General features: G+C 37.2%; 2 protein-coding genes across 3 annotated transcripts; both read left to right on the top strand.

Annotated features, from left to right (window-relative positions):
- The first annotated feature begins 1,850 nt into the window (after positions 1-1,850).
- On the top strand, positions 1,851-11,333 carry sirt1 (sirtuin 1). Of its 2 annotated transcripts, XM_028467927.1 has the most exons (9): positions 1,851-2,237; positions 2,843-2,965; positions 3,077-3,312; positions 3,859-4,011; positions 5,251-5,398; positions 5,479-5,558; positions 8,131-8,314; positions 8,387-8,896; positions 9,699-11,333. In XM_028467927.1, exons 1-9 carry the CDS (start codon positions 1,892-1,894, stop codon positions 9,986-9,988), a joined length of 2,070 nt encoding a protein of 689 aa, XP_028323728.1. In that variant the 5' UTR covers positions 1,851-1,891; the 3' UTR covers positions 9,989-11,333. The 2 variants fall into 2 exon arrangements, with proteins under 2 accessions (XP_028323728.1, XP_028323727.1); XM_028467926.1 differs by having other exon boundaries at positions 8,131-8,896.
- Positions 11,334-15,565: 4,232 nt separating this feature from the next.
- LOC114476963 (E3 ubiquitin/ISG15 ligase TRIM25) lies at positions 15,566-19,007 on the top strand. Its single transcript, XM_028468983.1, has 6 exons — positions 15,566-16,150; positions 17,576-17,671; positions 17,760-17,993; positions 18,084-18,106; positions 18,190-18,323; positions 18,415-19,007. The coding sequence occupies exons 1-6, from the start codon at positions 15,566-15,568 to the stop codon at positions 19,005-19,007; spliced, it is 1,665 nt and encodes a 554-aa protein (XP_028324784.1).
- The last annotated feature ends 588 nt before the right edge of the window (positions 19,008-19,595 follow it).

Below are 19,595 nucleotides of genomic sequence, written 5' to 3'. Positions count from 1 at the left end.
TCTTTTTTACTTAGTTTTATAATAAACCTTTTTATAAAATCATCAATGCCTCGCCTGGACTCCATCACTCAACCAGAGCAATAAATCATGTCTCCAAATGAGGTCAACCGCAAATTTGCCGTGACACCACATTAATGGTCATTTACACCCTGGGCTCAAGATTTAACAGAAAAGAAAAAGGCTGGAGGACGTAGATTCGCAGATTAAAGCTCGGCAGTGGCTATCCGTACTGTTGCCGTATCAATATACAGACATTCTATTCGTACGCAGCGCCCCTCATTGGCCAGTCTAGGTCATGTGATTGGTCAGACATTGGCCAGTTTAGGTCACGTGACTAAGACTAAACCTAACCCTAACCCTAAAAATTGTTGCGATAAAGGGTTTTAACCTAACCCTACGTACGTGTACTTCGGTAACCATACTAATAGCACCGGGGGTCGTTCGTACGGCAACCATACGAATAGACACTTTCTTAAAGCTAACAGTACGATGATTGGCAGCCTGGCTACGACGCTTGAGTTCAACGCAGCAGAGGTATGAGAATGCAAAAGTAAACTGAAGGAGTTGGAAAAGAAAGTGGCTGTTCTAGAGAAAGAAAACAATGTTCTCAAAGAAAGATCCAGTGAACGTAACAGATATAGCAGGCGGTGGAGTCAGAGGGTATAAGGCCCGAAAGAAATGGAAAATGAAAACACAAGAGAGCAGGTGATGAACCCACTCAAGAAGATTGCACTGCTGTGCGCACAGAAGATAGACAACATTGTGGACACGGTCCAACAACTTGGAAGGAAGGTGGAGAAGAGGACAAAAAAACAAACAAACAAAACATCCATGTCACCTCCAGGGCTCCGTAGAAACATGTTCAAACTGGAGAACAGTGACCTGGCTTCATAATGGGTATTTAAAAGCAGCAGTCTGTCAGAGAATGCATCTTTTTTTTTTTTTAATTCACATTAACAAAATATACAAAGACTGATTATCTGCTGCACTATATATATATATATATATATATATATATATATATATATATATATATATATATATATATATATATATATATTTATCCTATTTGTCCTTTATTTTCTATCTATCCTTTATTTATCCCTCATCCTTTATATTTATCATTATTATTATTATTATTGTTGCTGGGTTGTTTCTTTGTTCTTCGTTTTTCTTTGTTTTTTGTTTTGTGCACCAACTACCAAGACAAATTCCTTGTATTGTCCTAAAAACTGTACTTGGCCATTAAAACAATTCTGATTCTGATTTCTGATTCTGATTAAAACACAATATACAACTTTGACACTAAAGAACCAAATCAAAAAATACAACTAAAAACCAGAATAAATCAGAGGTCACTCAAATGATACATAAGTCCAATAATTTGAGAAATCTTGTCAGCAGGTTTGGATTGCACAAACTTGACACAGTTTTAAGATATTTTTGACTCATTAAAAAAGTGTGTGACAAACATGGCACCGTTTTTAGACATTTACATTTATAAATTAAACATTTTGCCAAAATGTCTTCACTTCCGCTTGGGTTATTTATTAATTTATTTTAGTTTTTTTTTAATTGAATGTTATGCACAGTACATTCACGCTTCTCAGTAAAAAAAAAAAAAAAACAAGTGCATAGAACATTATAAACAACAGCAACATAGAAATTGAAAAAAATAAAATAAAAAGGCATTGTATAAAGGAAATAAAAATAATAATAATGTAGATTAGTCTAGTTTAAAGAGGTTATCAGAGAATCCGCCTGACGGCACGGTTTGTTCGAGTATGACGTCACTAGCGTAATACCCGCCATTGGAGGGGAGGACTTCGTCACGTGCCGTATGCTAATGAGCCAGCTGTCGGAGGAAGGAGGCGCTGCTCCGCGGCTGAAGATGGCGGACGAACAGAACAGTCTCGGAATGGCCTTTACTGGGGCCTCCGACATGGCCGAACCTGCTTCAAAAAGGGCAAAAATTAGTCCAGTAACCAACTACGGACTTAAAGCTGCCAACATAGAGCAGTTCCCATGCATTTCTGCGGCCACGGAGAGCTGGGAAGCACCGGTGAATTGTACGCAGCAAGCGGCGAGGGAAGCGAAGCCGGCGATGGCGGGTGACCGGGCCCCAGCAGCGGTGTCAGGGGACAACAATGGAATGGGAATGTTTGTTTCTGAGCCGCGTCGAGCGCTCGGAAAGCTGGGAGACAGTCCAGCCCGCGGTGAACCAGAGGATAGTCCAGGTACGATAGTAGACGGGTTTTACTTACACACGGGTTGCCTTAAACATTTGCTCCGCGCCGCCAACAAGTGTTGCGAGTCAACATGTAAACGTTGTATCTAGTTGCCGTCCGCGGTTAGTGGCGTTAGTAGTTGTGGTTCTGAGTTTGCAATGTTAGCTTCTTTAAGTCCTTTATTAGCTGCCGCAACATGTAATGCAAAATATGAAAATAAAAAAAAACATTAAAAGATTTTAATTTGTGCTAACTTCGATTATCTTCATCTTAATTAGCAACCGGTCGGAAGTTGACCTTCAGGAAATGTTATCACCAAGTGATCTATGACACCACTGTGTTGGCTGCCTCGATAGAGAGAGTATAAAAATTAAGTGGTTACCAGGTTGTAATGATACTGTTGTGATTGTGCATACCAAATATCATAAACTTCAACTTCCAGCGTGTTTACTTTACAGAAAAGTGCATTAGTTTCTCTGATAGCGCTATTATAAAGTTTGTTGATAGCATTGCTGCAGGAAAGCGATTTTGATTAACTTTGCACAACTGTTCATTAAAACTGTTGCACTGTGTATATCTCTTGTCTCATTGTAAATGTATTTGTAATGTCCTAGGTTTTGATGGACTGGATGGGCTTCCCTCCAATGGTCTGGCTATTACACCAGAACACATCACAGAAGAAGATGACAGATCCTCCCATGCAAGCTCCAGCGACTGGACCCCTCAACCTCAAACTGGTAACAAAGACATCCACATTAGCTTTTGTTACGCCTCACATCACAAAGAACAACCTCTTCATTTATGGAAATCTGTACGATTCATTTGTAATCCAGTGTTACTTCCTTCAGGTTCCTATAGTTTCATCCAGCAACACATCAGGGAGACTGATCCAAGGGCCATTTTGAGAGATTTGCTGCCTGAGACAGTGCTCCCACCAGATTTAGATGATATGACACTATGGCAGATTATCATCAACATCTCTGAACCACCTAAGAGAAAGAAGCGAAAGGACATAAACACCTTGGAGGATGTAGTCAGACTACTTCATGAAAGTAAAAGGATCTTGGTGCTGACTGGCGCTGGGGTATGCATGGTCTTTTATATTACATTCACTTGTGGTATAGTGTAGGGGTGGGAACCTCTGGGTACCTCACGATACAATACAGAGCTCACGATAACGATTATCTTACAATATGACGATACTGCGATTATCGATATATTGGTCAGAAATCAATCTATGATAATCTATGACACAAGAACAAAAAGATTAAGTGAAAAAATACAATTTTTTTATTTCATAACTCTAAAAGACAATAAATTAAAAAAGTGTCCTATGAACAGTGACACTATCTGAGTGTAACATTTTTGTAAATAAGTGTCAACATACCAATGTAAATGAAAAAAGTATCTCCAATAGTGCTTTCTGTAAACAAAAAAAGTCTTTCTTAGCAGTGATACCATTATAGTGCAATATTCCAGTAAACAATATATTGGTTCCTTCAAATAACTGACAAAATATTGCGATATATCGCCGTATCGAGATATCATCACACTCCTAGCGTAGTTATTCTTTTGTGCAGATCTTATTCAATCACTAAACACTTGATTTATTCCCTTAATTCTTTTGCAGGTGTCTGTTTCTTGTGGAATACCAGATTTTCGCTCGAGAGATGGAATATATGCCCGACTTGCTGTGGATTTTCCAGATCTTCCGGATCCTCAATCCATGTTTGACATTGAATACTTCAGACGAGACCCAAGACCCTTCTTCAAGTTTGCAAAGGTTTGTTGTGGGCGTGTTTCCTATTATACATAGTCTGCATATGATTTTTAAATGTTCTGCAAATGACGGCAGGGAAGTGGATCATTTAATGCTTTCAGATGCAGCTGCATGAGATTTTCTAGGTTCCTAAAGGCATTTCTGTTTACATGTTGCACAATATTAGTATTGTACCATTTCAATCATATAGCAAACAATGGTTCAACAATTAGCCGATGTCGTGGACAAAAATCAATAACAGAAGTAGTCGCTGAAATGTTATTGTTAATTGTTAGTTAGGTCATCCAACGTCTTTTTTCACGCTGTGGAGCTAAACATCATTTAGAGTTGCATGAGCGTTGCAGTGATCTATTTGTCCTTACTAACCACTAGGGGGTGTGTAATGCCATAAATCTGAAGATACAATTCATGATTTGCATGTCACAATACGATATGTCCTGATACTAAACAATATGATATATCGATATATCGTGTTAGCAGATGAAAGCTGTACAGCAGTCTTGCAGTGTAAAAGCCTCGTAAAGACAATAAGCACTGAAATCTGACGGTGGAAATAAACGAACAGGAGACGCTCTGTTACGTTTCAGGTTACCATCACAGACAAACATGAATCACCTGCAAGTGCCTAGTTTTTATTACACACACCCACAATCAACATCTGACAGCCTGGTGACAATCAATCATTCATTAAATCAAATAAACATCAAGGTAGCCTATAATAAATTATTTAATAATTGAGGGCACATTTCAACATGTCACAATATCAATAATTACAAATTTCCACGTTACAAGTACAAAATGATAGGAAATACAAACTGATGTTGTTCAATGACACCTAATGAATGGGCATTTATATCCTATGTATATGTTAGCACAATTAAGAGGTTTTTTGTTGTTGTTCGAAACGTGATTAAAAAATCGATTTGGACATTTTTTGGATCAACATGATAATAGTGCAATGAAATATTTAGATATTTCGCCGAATTGATTTTATTTTACACCCTTTTTAACCACTATATACTTACATTGTATTTACATTGAGAATTAAACCGTTTTTCCATGTCTTTTGTTTAAGCAAAAGCTGAAGCAGGAAACAAAAATTGAGCTTTGATATTATTTTTAAAATAATTCAAAAGTATTTGGGAAGAGGCTGCATGGAATGGATAGTCAATGTCTACATTCAATGCAAGCGTGAGGTTTCAAAGTATACTTTCTTTTTTCCTTTTCCCTTCTTTAAAACAGGAGATCTACCCTGGGCAGTTCCAACCATCTCCTTGCCACAAATTTATATCTATGCTGGATAAGCAGGGGAAGCTGCTGCGCAATTACACACAAAATATCGACACATTAGAACAAGTGGCTGGAGTTCAGCGAATAATCCAATGCCACGGTGAGTAAAATGACCAGTAAGTACATACACATTTGGATGTAACCTGGATTTAAAGGTCTTCCTTTTTACTTTATTTTCAGGGTCGTTTGCCACATCTTCCTGTCTCGTCTGCAAACACAAAGTGGATTGTGAGGCAATAAGAGAAGACATCTTTAACCAGGTATGGATTCACTACTCATCCAGAACATCCTGTTTGCATTACGGGTTTAGGTATTAACAAGTTCAATATTGTAATGCTCAGTTACTAATGCTAACAATGAATCAAATACCCTGATAATATATTGTTGCCTAACTGGATGCTTTGGCAAAAGTGTGGGTTCTGCACCACAAACGACTGTAACGGAACACTCCGACAAATAAATTCCATGTAGACAATTGACCTCAAAGAATTTAAGTGATCTGATCTCTAATACTTCATGGAACTATATTTAACTTCAGTTTGCACCTAATACCTAATATATATATATATATATATATATATATATATATATATATATATATATATATATATACACCTTACCTCCGTATATGCTATCCAAGATTAACACTGTGGCAGCTTTGTTGTGAGCAGCACCAGCCTTCCCTAAGGGAGGTTAAGCTAAAAGTTTGCCCTTTAATTCATTCCTCTGCTTATTTAACTTTATACTACAGCTTTTTATTTCCTTATCTAAATTATTGCAATATGGTCTGGGCAGCCTCATACCCCACCCATCTTAATAAATTATGTATTATTCAGAAAATATTTTAAAGATTAATTTCACATTCAAACAACTTTGCTCCGTCAGCTCCACTTTTTTTTTTTTACCAGTTATGCGATTCTACCAATTCACAAGTTAAACATCTATCAGACGTGTTTATTCATACACAAGTTTATTTATAGTAAGCAAGATGTTTCTGTCATTTTTCAAAGGTTTTTTTTTACTTTTACTTCAAATATACAATCATACCGTACAAGACACAGTAATGACAATAACTATTTTTTGTATTTACCCTTTGCCCATACAACACATCTCCAATTTAACATATTGGGCTTTGCTCCCTCCTTGCACCTTAAATGTGTGTTTTTATGTTTGCTAAATAAACCTTATTAGAAGGAATCGTGAATAGAGAGCCTAGTGGGGGGAGGATATCAAGGAGGAGGGAGTTAGGGTGGGACATTAAAAGGGAGTTGGTTGTGCAGAAAGTATAATGTCTGCCACCGAAGTGTGTACAAGAGCCGCTATTGCGTAACATAGAGCAGCCCCTAACCCGTGGAAATCAAGGAGGCTTAAGCCAGTAATACTTAATAGTTAATACTACATTTCAAAACTAGGTAGATATGATCAAGCCCTCTGTAGACTGATACAGCTCTATAACATCTATAACTGTGTCAATAAAAAAGTACAACAAAATGCTGTAAGTCATTAATTGTGAAAATGCTGAGCAGAGATGATCAGTAGAAGTTTTCATGTAGAATTTGCTTGTGACAAATCTTAACAGCTTACAAAAAAGTGATGCAATGTGGCTTTTGGAGGTTTTCAGTTCATTAGGCATGAATTTCAAAACATTGTAGACGTCTTAATGTTTTAAAATACTTTATTTGAGGGAAGCCTGATACTGTCATGTACGAATGGCTTTGGGATTAGAATTGTAAAGGTGTCACTGGGTGATGGTCCGACTCCCTCAGTCACCCCTTCAGCAGCCACCTCTCACCTCACATTACTGCAACTTAATACCTCTTCATCCAATCTGTAATAACACTGATAATGCAGCTTTTGCAAAGGCCTATTAATGTGGTTGCAACAGTTTTCCCACTTATGTTATTTTAGGAGTTTTTAAGATATAATTTGAAATTTTCCAAAAATGGTTTGTGCGTGTACCACTAATTTCATATGTGTGTATATATATATATATTCTCTATTGTGACCTGTAGGGATGTAACGATTAATCGTAAGGCAGTTAAAAATCGATTCATAGGTATCACGGTTGATAGCGATTTTCTGAAAATTGAATCGCAGTACTTTTTTTAACCAGCAGAGGGTGTAGGCGGCGGGCGGAGTCCGCTACTACTTTCTTTCTGGCCGCCTTCTACTCTTAAATATGTTAATAAATGATTCATTACCCCTTTAGCACCGAAAGAATATCTGTAATATTACTTGAATATCTATAAAAGTCACGTTTTTCTATTAGTTCTGTCTGCTAGCATAGCTTCTCTTCTTCACTGCAAGATATCTGCATGTCAACCGACCACTGTGTTACCAGCTCCCTCTGCTGGTCCAAACAAATATGACGTAAATCAGTGTAATCACGGTTTTTTTTTTTAAAGTCCAATTGTTAAGGCACAAAATACATTTTCAGTTGCACTTTTAAAAGAAAAAGAACTATTATGCAGTTTTGCATTGTTTATTATAGAACCAGAATTTAAATTAATAGGCTTCATTTTCATTTGTATTATTCCTTTATTTATTTCATTCAAGATTTATTTTTTAGTTAAATTGCATTGTTTTGAATTGTTTATCAAGGAATTCTTTTGACAATGAAAAATAAAATGAAAATAGTACAATATTTTCTAGTTTTTTTCCCAATAAATTTTTTTGTCTAGTCCCATTTTGTAAAATAAATCGTGAGAGAATCGTGTCGTGAACCCAGTATCGTGAATCGAATCGTATCGGGAGTTGAGTGAATCATTACATCCCTAGTGACCTGTATTGTGGTTTTATTGATATTCATTCTTATCTTATATCCTCCTCCAGGTGGTCCCTTGCTGCCCACGTTGCCCTGATATACCCCTGGCCATTATGAAACCTGATATTGTATTTTTTGGAGAAAATCTTCCAGAAATGTTTCATCGAGCCATGAAACAGGATAAGGATGAAGTGGACCTTTTGATTGTCATTGGCTCTTCACTTAAAGTCCGACCAGTCGCCCTCATACCAAGTATGTCTTATTCACATCAACATATGTCTGTGTGTTGTGTTGTTACATCTACAGCTCGTTCCTCTTGTCCAGGCTCTATTCCTCATGATGTGCCTCAGGTGTTGATCAATAGAGAACAACTGCCTCATCTCAATTTTGATGTGGAGCTACTTGGGGACTGTGATGTCATCATTAAAGAGCTCTGCCATCGATTGGGAGGAGACTTTGAGCAGCTCTGCTTTAACACCGCAAGACTCACTGAGCTCACAGAGAAACCACCTCGGATACATCAACCGCCACCAACTGAGGCCTTGGCTGATTTTAGCGACATGTCTCAAGAGGAGCAGAAGAATGACACAGAATCTGTAGCAAAGCTTTCAGATGAGTCGGAAAGTCTGAATGTCCCAGATATTGCTGCAGATGATGTGACACCTGTAGAGCCTTGTCCAAAAGAAGAGACGGCTAGATCTCCAGCTCTACCAGCAGAGGCCACACCAAGTGAGGAGACCGGGGAACAGAAAAGCCAACACTCCAACCTCGAAGTTCGCAGACGATGTTGGATGAATCGGATAAACAGAAGTCCAATCAGCAAACGCCTTGAATGTAAGCATGGGTTCTCCAAGTGTTTTTATTATCTCCATCTTATCCTAATCAAAAATGAAAAAAACAAGGCCGAAAACTGAAACAGAAATAAATGATTATGCAAATTATTATTCCCATTTCTGAATGTGTACTAACCTCACTAAAATTAAAACATTGCAATTTATATAATATTAATGCATCAAAGAATAAATACATTAAAAATATTAAAATATGTATTTAGAACTGGCATTCCAACAATGCAACATGTTTGACTTGTCCTTACTCATACATAATAACAATCTACAGACCTAGAACTGACTCATTTTTCCAAGTCACGATCTTTAAAACGTGGACCAAGTGATCGTGTCCATGTGATGTAGTAAAAAGGATCTCTGTGAATCGTGTGCTAACAGACTGAAACCACATTCATGCTGCCATGTTGACTGAGGACTACATGTAACTACAGTGTCAACGTGACACACGCTTACGTGACCTGTTTTCTCTGCTTAGAAAAGGCTTTAGTGCTCAAATGTATTGAAATACAGCCACTCTGTGAGTCCCGGGACATGTGTGCCCATTCTCAGACAAACTCGCGCTGATTGTGGAGTTTTCTCGCGCCATCACAACATCCTGTTTTGGTAAGCTTTTTTTTTTTTCACCAAAAATGGCCCAAAAGTTGCGTTTTCGGTTTTCAGTCGGAAATTTTTGGTGGCTGGATTTTTGGGCCGTCACTACTAATAACTAAATCATGCAAATAAATAATCTTATTTACATACAAGGAAGAGTTAAACAATATTTCTCACCATACATTAATTTTCCACAGCTGGGCAGTATTTGTTTCAAGCACCAAATCACTACGTCTTCCATGGGGCTGAGGTGTTCTCCGACTCAGAGGATGAGACGTCCAGTTCCTGTGGCAGTGAGAGCGAAGAATCAGACTGTAGCGGGGAGGGCGTGGACGACGGCAGTGAACCGGAGGATGCTGGGATTTCTGGAGTAGACGAGGAGACGTGCCTCAGGGACGCAAATAATGACATTTCGGCTGACGAGACTCTGTCAAGTTTGCAGATAGAGAGCACTTGTGAACAGACTTCCAGTTACACACACCTTTAAAAGTAAAGTACTCGGTCGACAAAGCACTAAATGTCTTTTTTATATATATATATATTTACATATATATGAACATGTGTCTGTTTTTATATATTTTTGGCTCATTCTTAGTATTATTTTTCATAAAGCTGGAAATGTGTAATAACTGTGAAGATACAGCCAGTTTTTCCTCATTGTTTGGTTCTGTTACCAGTTTGGTCTCAGACATTTGCTGAGTCTGCATTCTGTATGCTTACTAAACAAAACTTGTTTTTTTGTTTTTCCCGTAATCTTTGATTACTTTTTTGTTTTTAATTTGTATTTATTTTTTTAAACCACATTTTGAGGTCTTCTATCCATGTATTCAAAATGCATTTTAGGTTTAATTCACTGCTTATATTAGCAGACATTACATTCTAAATATTTTTTGCTGTACTATCATTTCATGGTGGACTGACAAGGTTTTAAGGGATGGGTTTGGTTTTCTCTCTGACATTGCCTGATCATGACTGGCTTTCTTTGAATTTTAGATGGGTATAGATTTTTTTTTTTTTTGATGGTTTACATGATACATGTTTACAAATTCAACCACCTGTTCCAAGAACAAATGTTTCATTGTTTTAAAATAATGCAGCATAAGATACACAATCTATTTATCACTTGAACTCATGGTAAAGCAATGTTTATCAAACTCATTTGGAAAAGACATTAGACAGCCATGTGCTATATGATTGTTTTTAAACCTTTTAACTCTTCAAATTATGTTTAAATACAAATTCTTTTACAAATTTTAAGCCATTTTAAAAATTAGGCTCTACTAAATCAATAGCAAACCAATTATTGTTGTCTGATCCTTATATTCTGTCATAAACTTCCATAAAGCTACAGTCTACCATGTTAGTTTTTTTTTTTAATGTTATTTTCTTGTTGGGTGAACTGTGGCACCAGGACGGTACACTTTAATTTTCAGACCAAAGAACATGTGATCTTGCTCTTATGTCTTCATAAGTTTTGAATGTTTAGCACAATGTTCAGTAATGAAAAAGATACAACTCTTGACAAGGTTTTCCTTTGGACATGTGGCAGCTACTTTTTGACGTCAAGCCTCTTATTTTTATACTCTGTGAAACATAGTCAGCAAATGGTGGATGAAAGTTTGTTGTATAAAGTTGTAATAAGCCAATAAGCCTTAGGAATATTTTTGTTAGAAATTGCACTTTTTCCGCTTACCCCAACACCCGGCTGTAGTTGGGGTAATGAACCCCAACTTGTTTTTACTTTTTCACATTTCAGAAAAGATAATTTGCTGCCTGTAAAGTTGTATTCATATTTGTTTGCTTTGGTATAAATGAAAAAAAAAAAAAAAAAACTTTTGACAAAGTTATGTTTTTGTAATGGTTTAAAGCAATAGTAGAGGTAAGTAAAGGTGTAAGTAAATGAACAAGTCTTTCATATTTTTTTTGTAACCATGAATAATCCATTCCAATATTAAGGAACGCTTTGAAATTTAGTTAGATATCTTGCCTCATGGATTGGGTTGTGTGTTCGGGAAAAAAAAAGATATCGCTCAATTAAAGAAAATGAGAATTTCCAAATATAAATTAAAGTGAAAAAATTATGAAGCCAGGTTAAGAATATAATAGAATAAAATGCCTTTATTGTCACTGTACACGTACGATGAGATTTAAACAAAAAAAGCTAACTCTAGTAACAATGCCAAAACAGTGTAAGAAATAAACAGGACATAAATAGTACATATTGAGTTTTCAAAGCATTTTAGTTATCAGAGCCCTCCAAAATCTTCATATAAGAGAAAGTATCACTATAAAAATGTGTATGATTAGGTTTCTGCTTGTAGTATTTGCATTTATGAAGATAACATTTGGACAAAAAAGCTGAGTACATTAATAAAATACATGTCTATTCATTCCTTTGCTTTCTTAAGAAACAAAAAGCGTTTTCCCATTTCATGATAAAGTCCTTGTATAGATTTCCAATCCTGAAACTGCAGAAGTCCTTCCAGAAATTCTATGAGTCAGAACATGTCCAAAAGAGGTGTTGTACTGTTTCTGGATGATCTCCTCAAAAAGAACAGTTCACATCAATATCCCTTTTGAATTTTGTCATAAAATGATTAGCAGGACAATATTTATGGATGATTTTATACAAAACCTCTTTCACTTTATAATGACAAATTAAGTTCCATATTGAGACAGGATTTTTAAGAAAATGTTTGGCCCAATTAATTTGAAAGGTATTGTTTAGCGTGGTGAAGTCTAAGACATTAAGCCCTCCATTTTCACACTCTTCCTGTTATAGTGTGTTTGATTCTGCCATAGAAATTTAAATAGCATTTGGTTAATATCCTTACAAGTTTTATTATCTACTTGAAGGGAGAGATCAGTGTAAGTCAACCGGGAAAGACCTTCTGCTTTAGAAAGTAAAACTCTCCCTCTAAGAGTTAAATCTCTTTGCAACCACTGATTCAATTTGTGTTTTCTTGATCATTGGGGTAAAATTTATTGAGGTTCGATGTTTTGGGTCTTTACAAATGACTAAACCTAAGTAAGTAACTTCTTCTACTACAGACACTTAAATCCTTACAATCTTCTATTGGTAGCAATTTGCATTTGTTTAAATTCAGAGTTAATCCAGAAGCCTTGGATAAGTCATCAATGATTTGCAGAGCAATAAGCACCTGGTTAGCATTTTTTTTTTTAGAAATAAGACTGAATCTGGATGTTGTGCCAGTTTTCATTCTTAGGGAGCAGTTTGCATTTGTGTAAAGAGCCTTTATGGTACTACAGAACACATCACCAAAGCCAATTTTTTTAAGCAATAGTAAAATAAATTCATGCCTTCGATCGAGTCGAAGGCTTTATAAAAGTCGAGGAAAAGGATAACAGATTCATCTAAAACCAGTTCAGAGTAGTCTAGAATATCTATCTAGCACAAGTCTGATATTATTAGATATGTGTCAGTTTTTCATAAAGCCAGACTGTGTCTCAATAATGACTGTATCTAAAACATCTTTCATTTTTCTTGGAAGTACAAGAGCCATCATTCTGTAGTCTTTATTCATTAAACATATTGGTGACCATTTATCAATAAATAGTGAATCTTTGTTAGGTTTGGGAATCACAGTCATTACGCCTTGGGTAAGACTTGGTAGATGAAAACCTTTTTCAATGCTTTCTAAGAAAACTTGTAGTAAAAAAGGTACCAAAGGAGGATAATGGATTTAACATTTTTTTCCTCTGTAAACAGTTTATCACAATAATGCCTATTGGAATTTTCAATGTTTTTAACGGAGTCAATGAATGTATTAGCAACCTCTTCATTGTAATGAGATTTATATAAATTTGTAGCAGAATTGTGAGTTTAATTTATCATGATCAATAACGGCACCATTTATGTTGAGCTGAAGGACTAAGTTGGTTTTTGAGTGACATTTTTCTAAATGAAAGAAATATGCAGATCTCTGCTCTCCCTCCCTAAGCCATCTTTTCCCTGATCTAACAAATGCACCCATGGCTTTATGGGAGTAGAATTCATCTCATTTTACTTCTCTAAGTTCTAATTCATCCTGCTCCGAGAGTTCATCTGGATGTTGCTGGTATATTGAAGTAATTTGCATTATTAACATTTCTTCTTCTGAAGTTTTGACTTTAGAAATTTTAGCTCCATATTGTCTTAAAAATGTACCCACTTCATATTTGAAGAGCTCCCAATTTAAGCTGTAGGACCTCTCTAATTAACCTTTTTAAAAGGTTTTTTTTTTTTTTTAATCCAGATTTTACAATAGAATGTTCCAAAAGGGAGCTAATTAGTTTCCAATATGAAGACTTACAAATAATATTTTCAGAGTAAGACAGTTGCACTTGAATATAAATTGCTCTGTGATCAGTGAGTGGTGTTGTAAGGATATTGACCGTAACAGCAACATCAGATATTTTTCTTGATTACAACCAGAAATCAATACATGATGAATGGCTAGAGCCTGAACGGTTGCTCCAGGTGATTGATTTCTTATCAGGAATCGCCTCTCTCCAAATATCAATAATGTTGAATTCGTCCATTAATGCCCTCAATCGTGTATTTAGAGTCAAGCTTTCTTTTGGGGGCCATCCATCTATTGCATTGTTTAAAGGAACAATAAAGTCCCCCCCAATTAAAAGAGTTGAAGTTGGATATTTAGTGAGCCAAAAAGATAATTTTGTTTCAATTGAATCTAATAGTTTGTCGTTTACAGGTTTTGTATTGTAGCTATATAAATTAATAATGATAAATATTGGCTGATTAAAGTCTATCACAAGACAGGTGTAGTGATCTAAAAGGGGTTATGCTACAAATCTAGATGACCTCTTATTGCACTAACTTCCGGGATTAAATCAGTGTGTGCTGGACTACGAAGCTCGCTAACGGTTTACGGAGCTTATTCACCATGGAAACTTATGCTGATTGACTAGCCTGCTCGCGAGCAGGTTTTTCTCTGGCCGTTTCTCAATCTGTGTGCTTGTGCGGACTTGTGTGCTCGTGGACTCGTGAAATGTCATCATGCGCGACCCAAGTCCTGTTCCAATTTAAAGTCCACTTCTCAGCAAGTCCGCTGTGAACTTGCTCCACCCATTCTACCGTGCCTGCATCATAGGAGACTTGTGCGTACTCCGCCAGCTATATTTCCCAGCATGCACTTCGAACACACGCATGATTCCTTTATTATTATTACCTTTTTGTTATTTTTGTTTTTCTTTTCTTTTTCACTTATTATTTTTCAGTTATTATAATTCATAATGTAATTAACAAATGTATTTATCGACTTCATCCTTCTACCATTAATAGCCAACTATTATTATTTTTCTTTATATTTAATTATTACTATTTTGTAAATATGTTTTTCCTTTTCCCTTTATTTATTATGATTATCTATGTGGTAAAGGGCAGCCACAACAACCATACCTGTCTGATCTATTGTAAATGATCCTATATTTGTTTGGACAAATTACCTTGTTTGTCAATATAAATAAAACACACACACACACACACACGCACACACACACACACACGCACACACACACACACAGACACACACAAACACGTATGTTTTTGGTGATAAATCTTTCCACTGTTCCCTCGCATACAGTAAACATCTCAAATATAAACTCAGTAATGGTTGGGTGTAGGAATGTAATTAATTACTTTACTTCTTTCAAAAAGTACTTAAATACAAGTAAAATTACTGATTTAGAAATATACTCCAAAAAGTACAAGTACACATAAAAGCAACTCAATTATAGGAACATGAATACTTGTAATCTGTTATTTTCAGTTTCACCTCTGGATGGATGTTTTAAAACCCTAAAACTTTGTGAATATAATATAATATTGTTTGATTAAATTATAGCTCTTATACACTGTATAATAGTTTCGGTCCCTGACTCCCTGGACACGGACAGGCAATTGTTCAAAACAACCCCTGGGCCCAGGAGTAAGCTGACACTGTGGCACATGATTGGCAAGAGAAGCCTGTAAAACATTAATGAGCTCTGAGAGCTGGAGCACAGCACATTGTGAGCTTAAATAACAGCTACAAACAGCATGATGGGGACTGTTGAGGAATCTTTAAAGTGTCCTATCTGCCAGGATTTCTTCACAGAGCCTGTATCACTCCAGTGCAGCCACAACTTCTGTCTCAGCTGCATTCGGACTGTGTGGGAACCAGATGACTCCAGTCTGAGTCCTCTGTTTTGTCCAGAGTGTCAGATATTACTTCCCTCTGACCTCACATTGGAGATAAACTCTGACCTTCAGACCAAAGTGAAGGACTTCACCACGTACAGACGAGCTGGAGCAGAGCAACAAAGCAATGCAACTACTGCCTCCTCAACCATCCGCTGTGACCACTGCATAGAGATGCCACTGGTTGCGGTGAAGACGTGTCTGACCTGTGATGCCTCGCTGTGCCAGGCTCACGCCCAGCTACACCAGCTGAGGTCTGCTCTGAGGGAGCACACTGTGGTGGATGCCATCGAGGATCCACTGTCTTTGAAGTGTAGAGAGCACAGAGATGAACTCAAGTTGTTCTGCCTGGAGGACAAAGTGGCTGTGTGCTGCTTGTGTGTTCTTGTTGGCGCACACAAACATCATAAAGCAGCTCAACTACAGGAGGCCAGTGCAGACTTCAAGGTGAGGATTTAAAAGGTGTTTTACTTACAGCAGGATTGCTATTGCAACAACACATCATCAGTAGGGTAAAACTAACCTGTCTAAACCCAGCTCACGTTCCCTATATTCCCATATATCATATAGCAGGGGTTCTCAACCTTGGGGTCTCAAGACACTGGGAGGGGGACTCCAGATGCCTTTAAGAACATTTTTGCTTATTTTTACTCGTTTTCTGTAACTAAACCAAACTTGCCATATTTTAACCTAGTTTCATCACTATTTATTGCCATATTTTTGCTCCTTTTAATACATTTTTGTTACATTACTCCCATTTCTGCGACTTCTCCATCAAATTTCAATGCCTTTTCTGCACATTTTTTCCACTTCCAAGACAACTTTCGGAATTATTTTAACCCTTTCCACCACTTTTTCCACCTAATGTTGCATTTGTTGATCCATTAGTGTCAAATTTATCCTTTTTACACCATATTTCATGCTTACTTTTGCCAATTTAACCACATTTACGATTGGCCGTGGGTATGGATACATAAACGTTGCCATAGACTGCCACTCTATGCATACGCAGCGCCCCTCATTGGTCAGTTTAGGTCATGTGATAGGAGCACCACAAGACTAAAAGTTCTGTCAGTTGTATTTTAGCTCATATTTATTTTTAGCTACCCGCTAACCCTTTTATTTTATCCCTTACCCTAATCCTAACCCAGGAAATACCCTAAAATGTTTCTTTTTGTCGTATATATATTTTTAAAGTTGGAATTTGACGCGTTATTGGTCGTAGCCATAGCCCCCGGGACTCTAGTGTATCTCTAGACACTTTCTTCATGATTTGCTATGCCCAGTATTGGCCAGTTTAAACTAATTGTTCCTAATTTTTTCTGCCTCTTTTATGCTAATATTGACACTTTGAAACCTTTTTACCACTTTTTCTGTCTGTTTTTGGCCACCCTAATTTGCAACCTTTAACCAATTTCTGTGGTTTTTAAAATTCCATTTCACCACTTTTTCCACCATTTTTGGTCACTTTCAACCCATTTTATTTCCGATTAAAACAAGGACTTACATCTTTAAGATGATGACTATACATTTTGGTGCAAATAATAAAAAAACTTCCTGGATAACAGTGGATATTATTCAGATCAATAAAAAAATGTGGTTATCACAGATTCATAGAACAATGGACCATAATTTTACTGACTTTATGGATGTGCCCCAAAAAGCTCTCCCCTTTATGCCCCCTTATAGATGGTCCTGTCTCCACATCACTGTTCTTGAATGTTCATGTCTGTGTCCAACCACCTTCAGGTACATAGCGGTCCCCATTCTCTGGCACCTTTATTGTTGGGGTCGTGGGCTGAAAAGGTGGCTTACCACTGTTATATATAATGTGTTTATTTGTGTAAATATTTTCCAAACTTCTGACTTTAGATACTATTGGAAACAAGGATGAACCAACTTCTGCAGAGGAGAAGTGAAGTTGAACATGTCATCAAGGACCTTGAGTCACTGTACTCACAAACTGTGGTGAACATGAAATTCATTCATTTTCATTTCATGGAATAAATTGAGTTGTGAAACAACAGTGACCTTATGAATGTGCTCCTTTTCCTAGGAATTCACATCAGATTTCAAGGAGAAAATCTCAGACAAGTACAGTCGGATCCGTGTGGTGTTGGATGGTGATGAACGTCTGATGATGCAGATAATAGACGCAGAGGAAGCTTACATGACAGAGTGGCTGGAGGCCCAAAGGGAAATCATGGAGGCTCAGATTAAAGAAATTGACACATTTAGAGCCTCCAGCAAATCCCTGCTACAGGAGACCAACAATCTACAATTCCTAGAGGTAGATGATTGGGTCATACTGGGGAAAGTTAAGAAGAGTAATCTTTAATCCTCATTGGAAAGTAATACATGACATGTTTATATTTAACAGCAAATCACATCACAGAATCTATGGTGAGCATAAACCCTTAACTATCAATATATGGGAATAATAAGGTCATCAAATGATCATCTCAAACACTGATTTGTTGTTGTAGTGAACCAGTAGATTTAGCACCTATCCAGGATGTCAACAAAGACCTGTGCGACCCAGAGAAGCTAAGAACCATTGAGAAGCTGGTGGATGATCTCTCCATGGCTCTTTCCCAACACTTTCCTCGGATGTGGTCATGTTAGTAAAAATGTTAATGACTGAATCTTAAAGTGAATCACACGATGCAATATCTGTCTCTTGCAAATTTAAATTATTTGTTTATTTGCAGATCTTTGTTCTCCAGCTCTGGACTCCAAAACTGCTCATCCAAAGCTAGAAATATCTCCTGATAACAAACAGGTGTACTGGAGACAGCAGCCTACCAGTGAGGGACAGAAGTCTCGCCCATATGAGTCCCAGTACAGTGTTCTGGCTCAGGAATGCTTTTCAAATGGTCAGCATTACTGGGAGGTGATTGTCCAAGACAAACCCTTCTGGTTGATTGGTGTCAGCACTGGATCAATGAACCACAAAGAGAGTAAATGTCTGAGCTTGTCCAGCCTGGGCATAAACGACACATCATGGTGCATCTACTATGGAGATGGACAATACCTGGCATGTCATGACACTCAGGAGAAGCAGCTGACGGTGGAAAAGAGAGTCAAGAAACTTGGCATACTGGCCAATCTCCAGAGGGGGGAGCTGTCCTTCTATGATGCAGATGCTCTGACTCTTCTTCACACTTTCTGTGTGCAGTGCACAGGGCCTCTCTACCCTTTGTTTAACCCATGCATTGATGTGAAAGGTGCAAACAGGCAACCCCTGACCTTGTTTTGGATTAAAGAACCATGGGATTGGACTGTAGATCAGGATCATATGTGAATGAACTGTATTACACTGAAGAAATGACATACTTGTAGAGCAATTAGGGAAGAATATAGTTGCCCATTCTCATTCATCACTTGTTCATACTTGACTTAACTTGTAAAGTAGGCTGATAGGTTTGTTATGTAAAACACGTAAATCTATGTGCTGTCTTTTCCATTTATGGATTTGATTGGATCATGTGTTTGACTTGATGGAATCTCGGAAAACCAAGTGACCCGTGTTCAAGCTCGTGTCTCGCTGCTTTATGGTTGACTACTCTTTACGCTGGTCATCACATCATGGATGCAATGAGGGTCTCCCATGTCAGTTGCATCAAAAAGTTGTTGCCCCTGCAGCAAGCAATACCTCCATTGAGGTCAGAGAGCTTCACCAGTAACAATTTCCACTACGTGACCAAGCTCTTCAGATTAGACAGTTTTGGAACATGCTTATCATGAACAATGTGTGTCATAGTGAGACCCAGTTTGAGAAAACAGCAACATCCCAAAGCGGTTATCAAATGAAATGATGATGAACAAACTGAAACTGAAATGATCACTCAAAAATGGAAGTGTTTATCAACACAGAGTGAAAGTGACAGGA

This window comes from Gouania willdenowi, chromosome 15 (genome assembly GCF_900634775.1).
Source record: "Gouania willdenowi chromosome 15, fGouWil2.1, whole genome shotgun sequence".
Lineage (NCBI taxonomy): Eukaryota > Metazoa > Chordata > Actinopteri > Blenniiformes > Gobiesocidae > Gouania > Gouania willdenowi.
The sequence above is the reverse complement of the archived record's forward strand: the minus strand, read 5'-3'. Positions and strand labels throughout refer to the sequence as shown.

Coding starts and splice junctions, on each gene's coding strand:
- LOC114476963 (XM_028468983.1), top strand. CDS start 15,566: ATGGGGACTGTTGAGGAATCTTTAAAGTGTCCTATCTGCCAGGATTTC. Junction 17,672..17,759: donor CACTGTACTCACAAACTGTG/GTGAACATGAAA, acceptor TCCTTTTCCTAG/GAATTCACATCAGATTTCAA. Junction 18,324..18,414: donor CTTTCCTCGGATGTGGTCAT/GTTAGTAAAAAT, acceptor GTTTATTTGCAG/ATCTTTGTTCTCCAGCTCTG.
- sirt1 (XM_028467926.1), top strand. CDS start 1,892: ATGGCGGACGAACAGAACAGTCTCGGAATGGCCTTTACTGGGGCCTCC. Junction 2,238..2,842: donor TGAACCAGAGGATAGTCCAG/GTACGATAGTAG, acceptor GTAATGTCCTAG/GTTTTGATGGACTGGATGGG. Junction 5,399..5,478: donor GCGAATAATCCAATGCCACG/GTGAGTAAAATG, acceptor CTTTATTTTCAG/GGTCGTTTGCCACATCTTCC.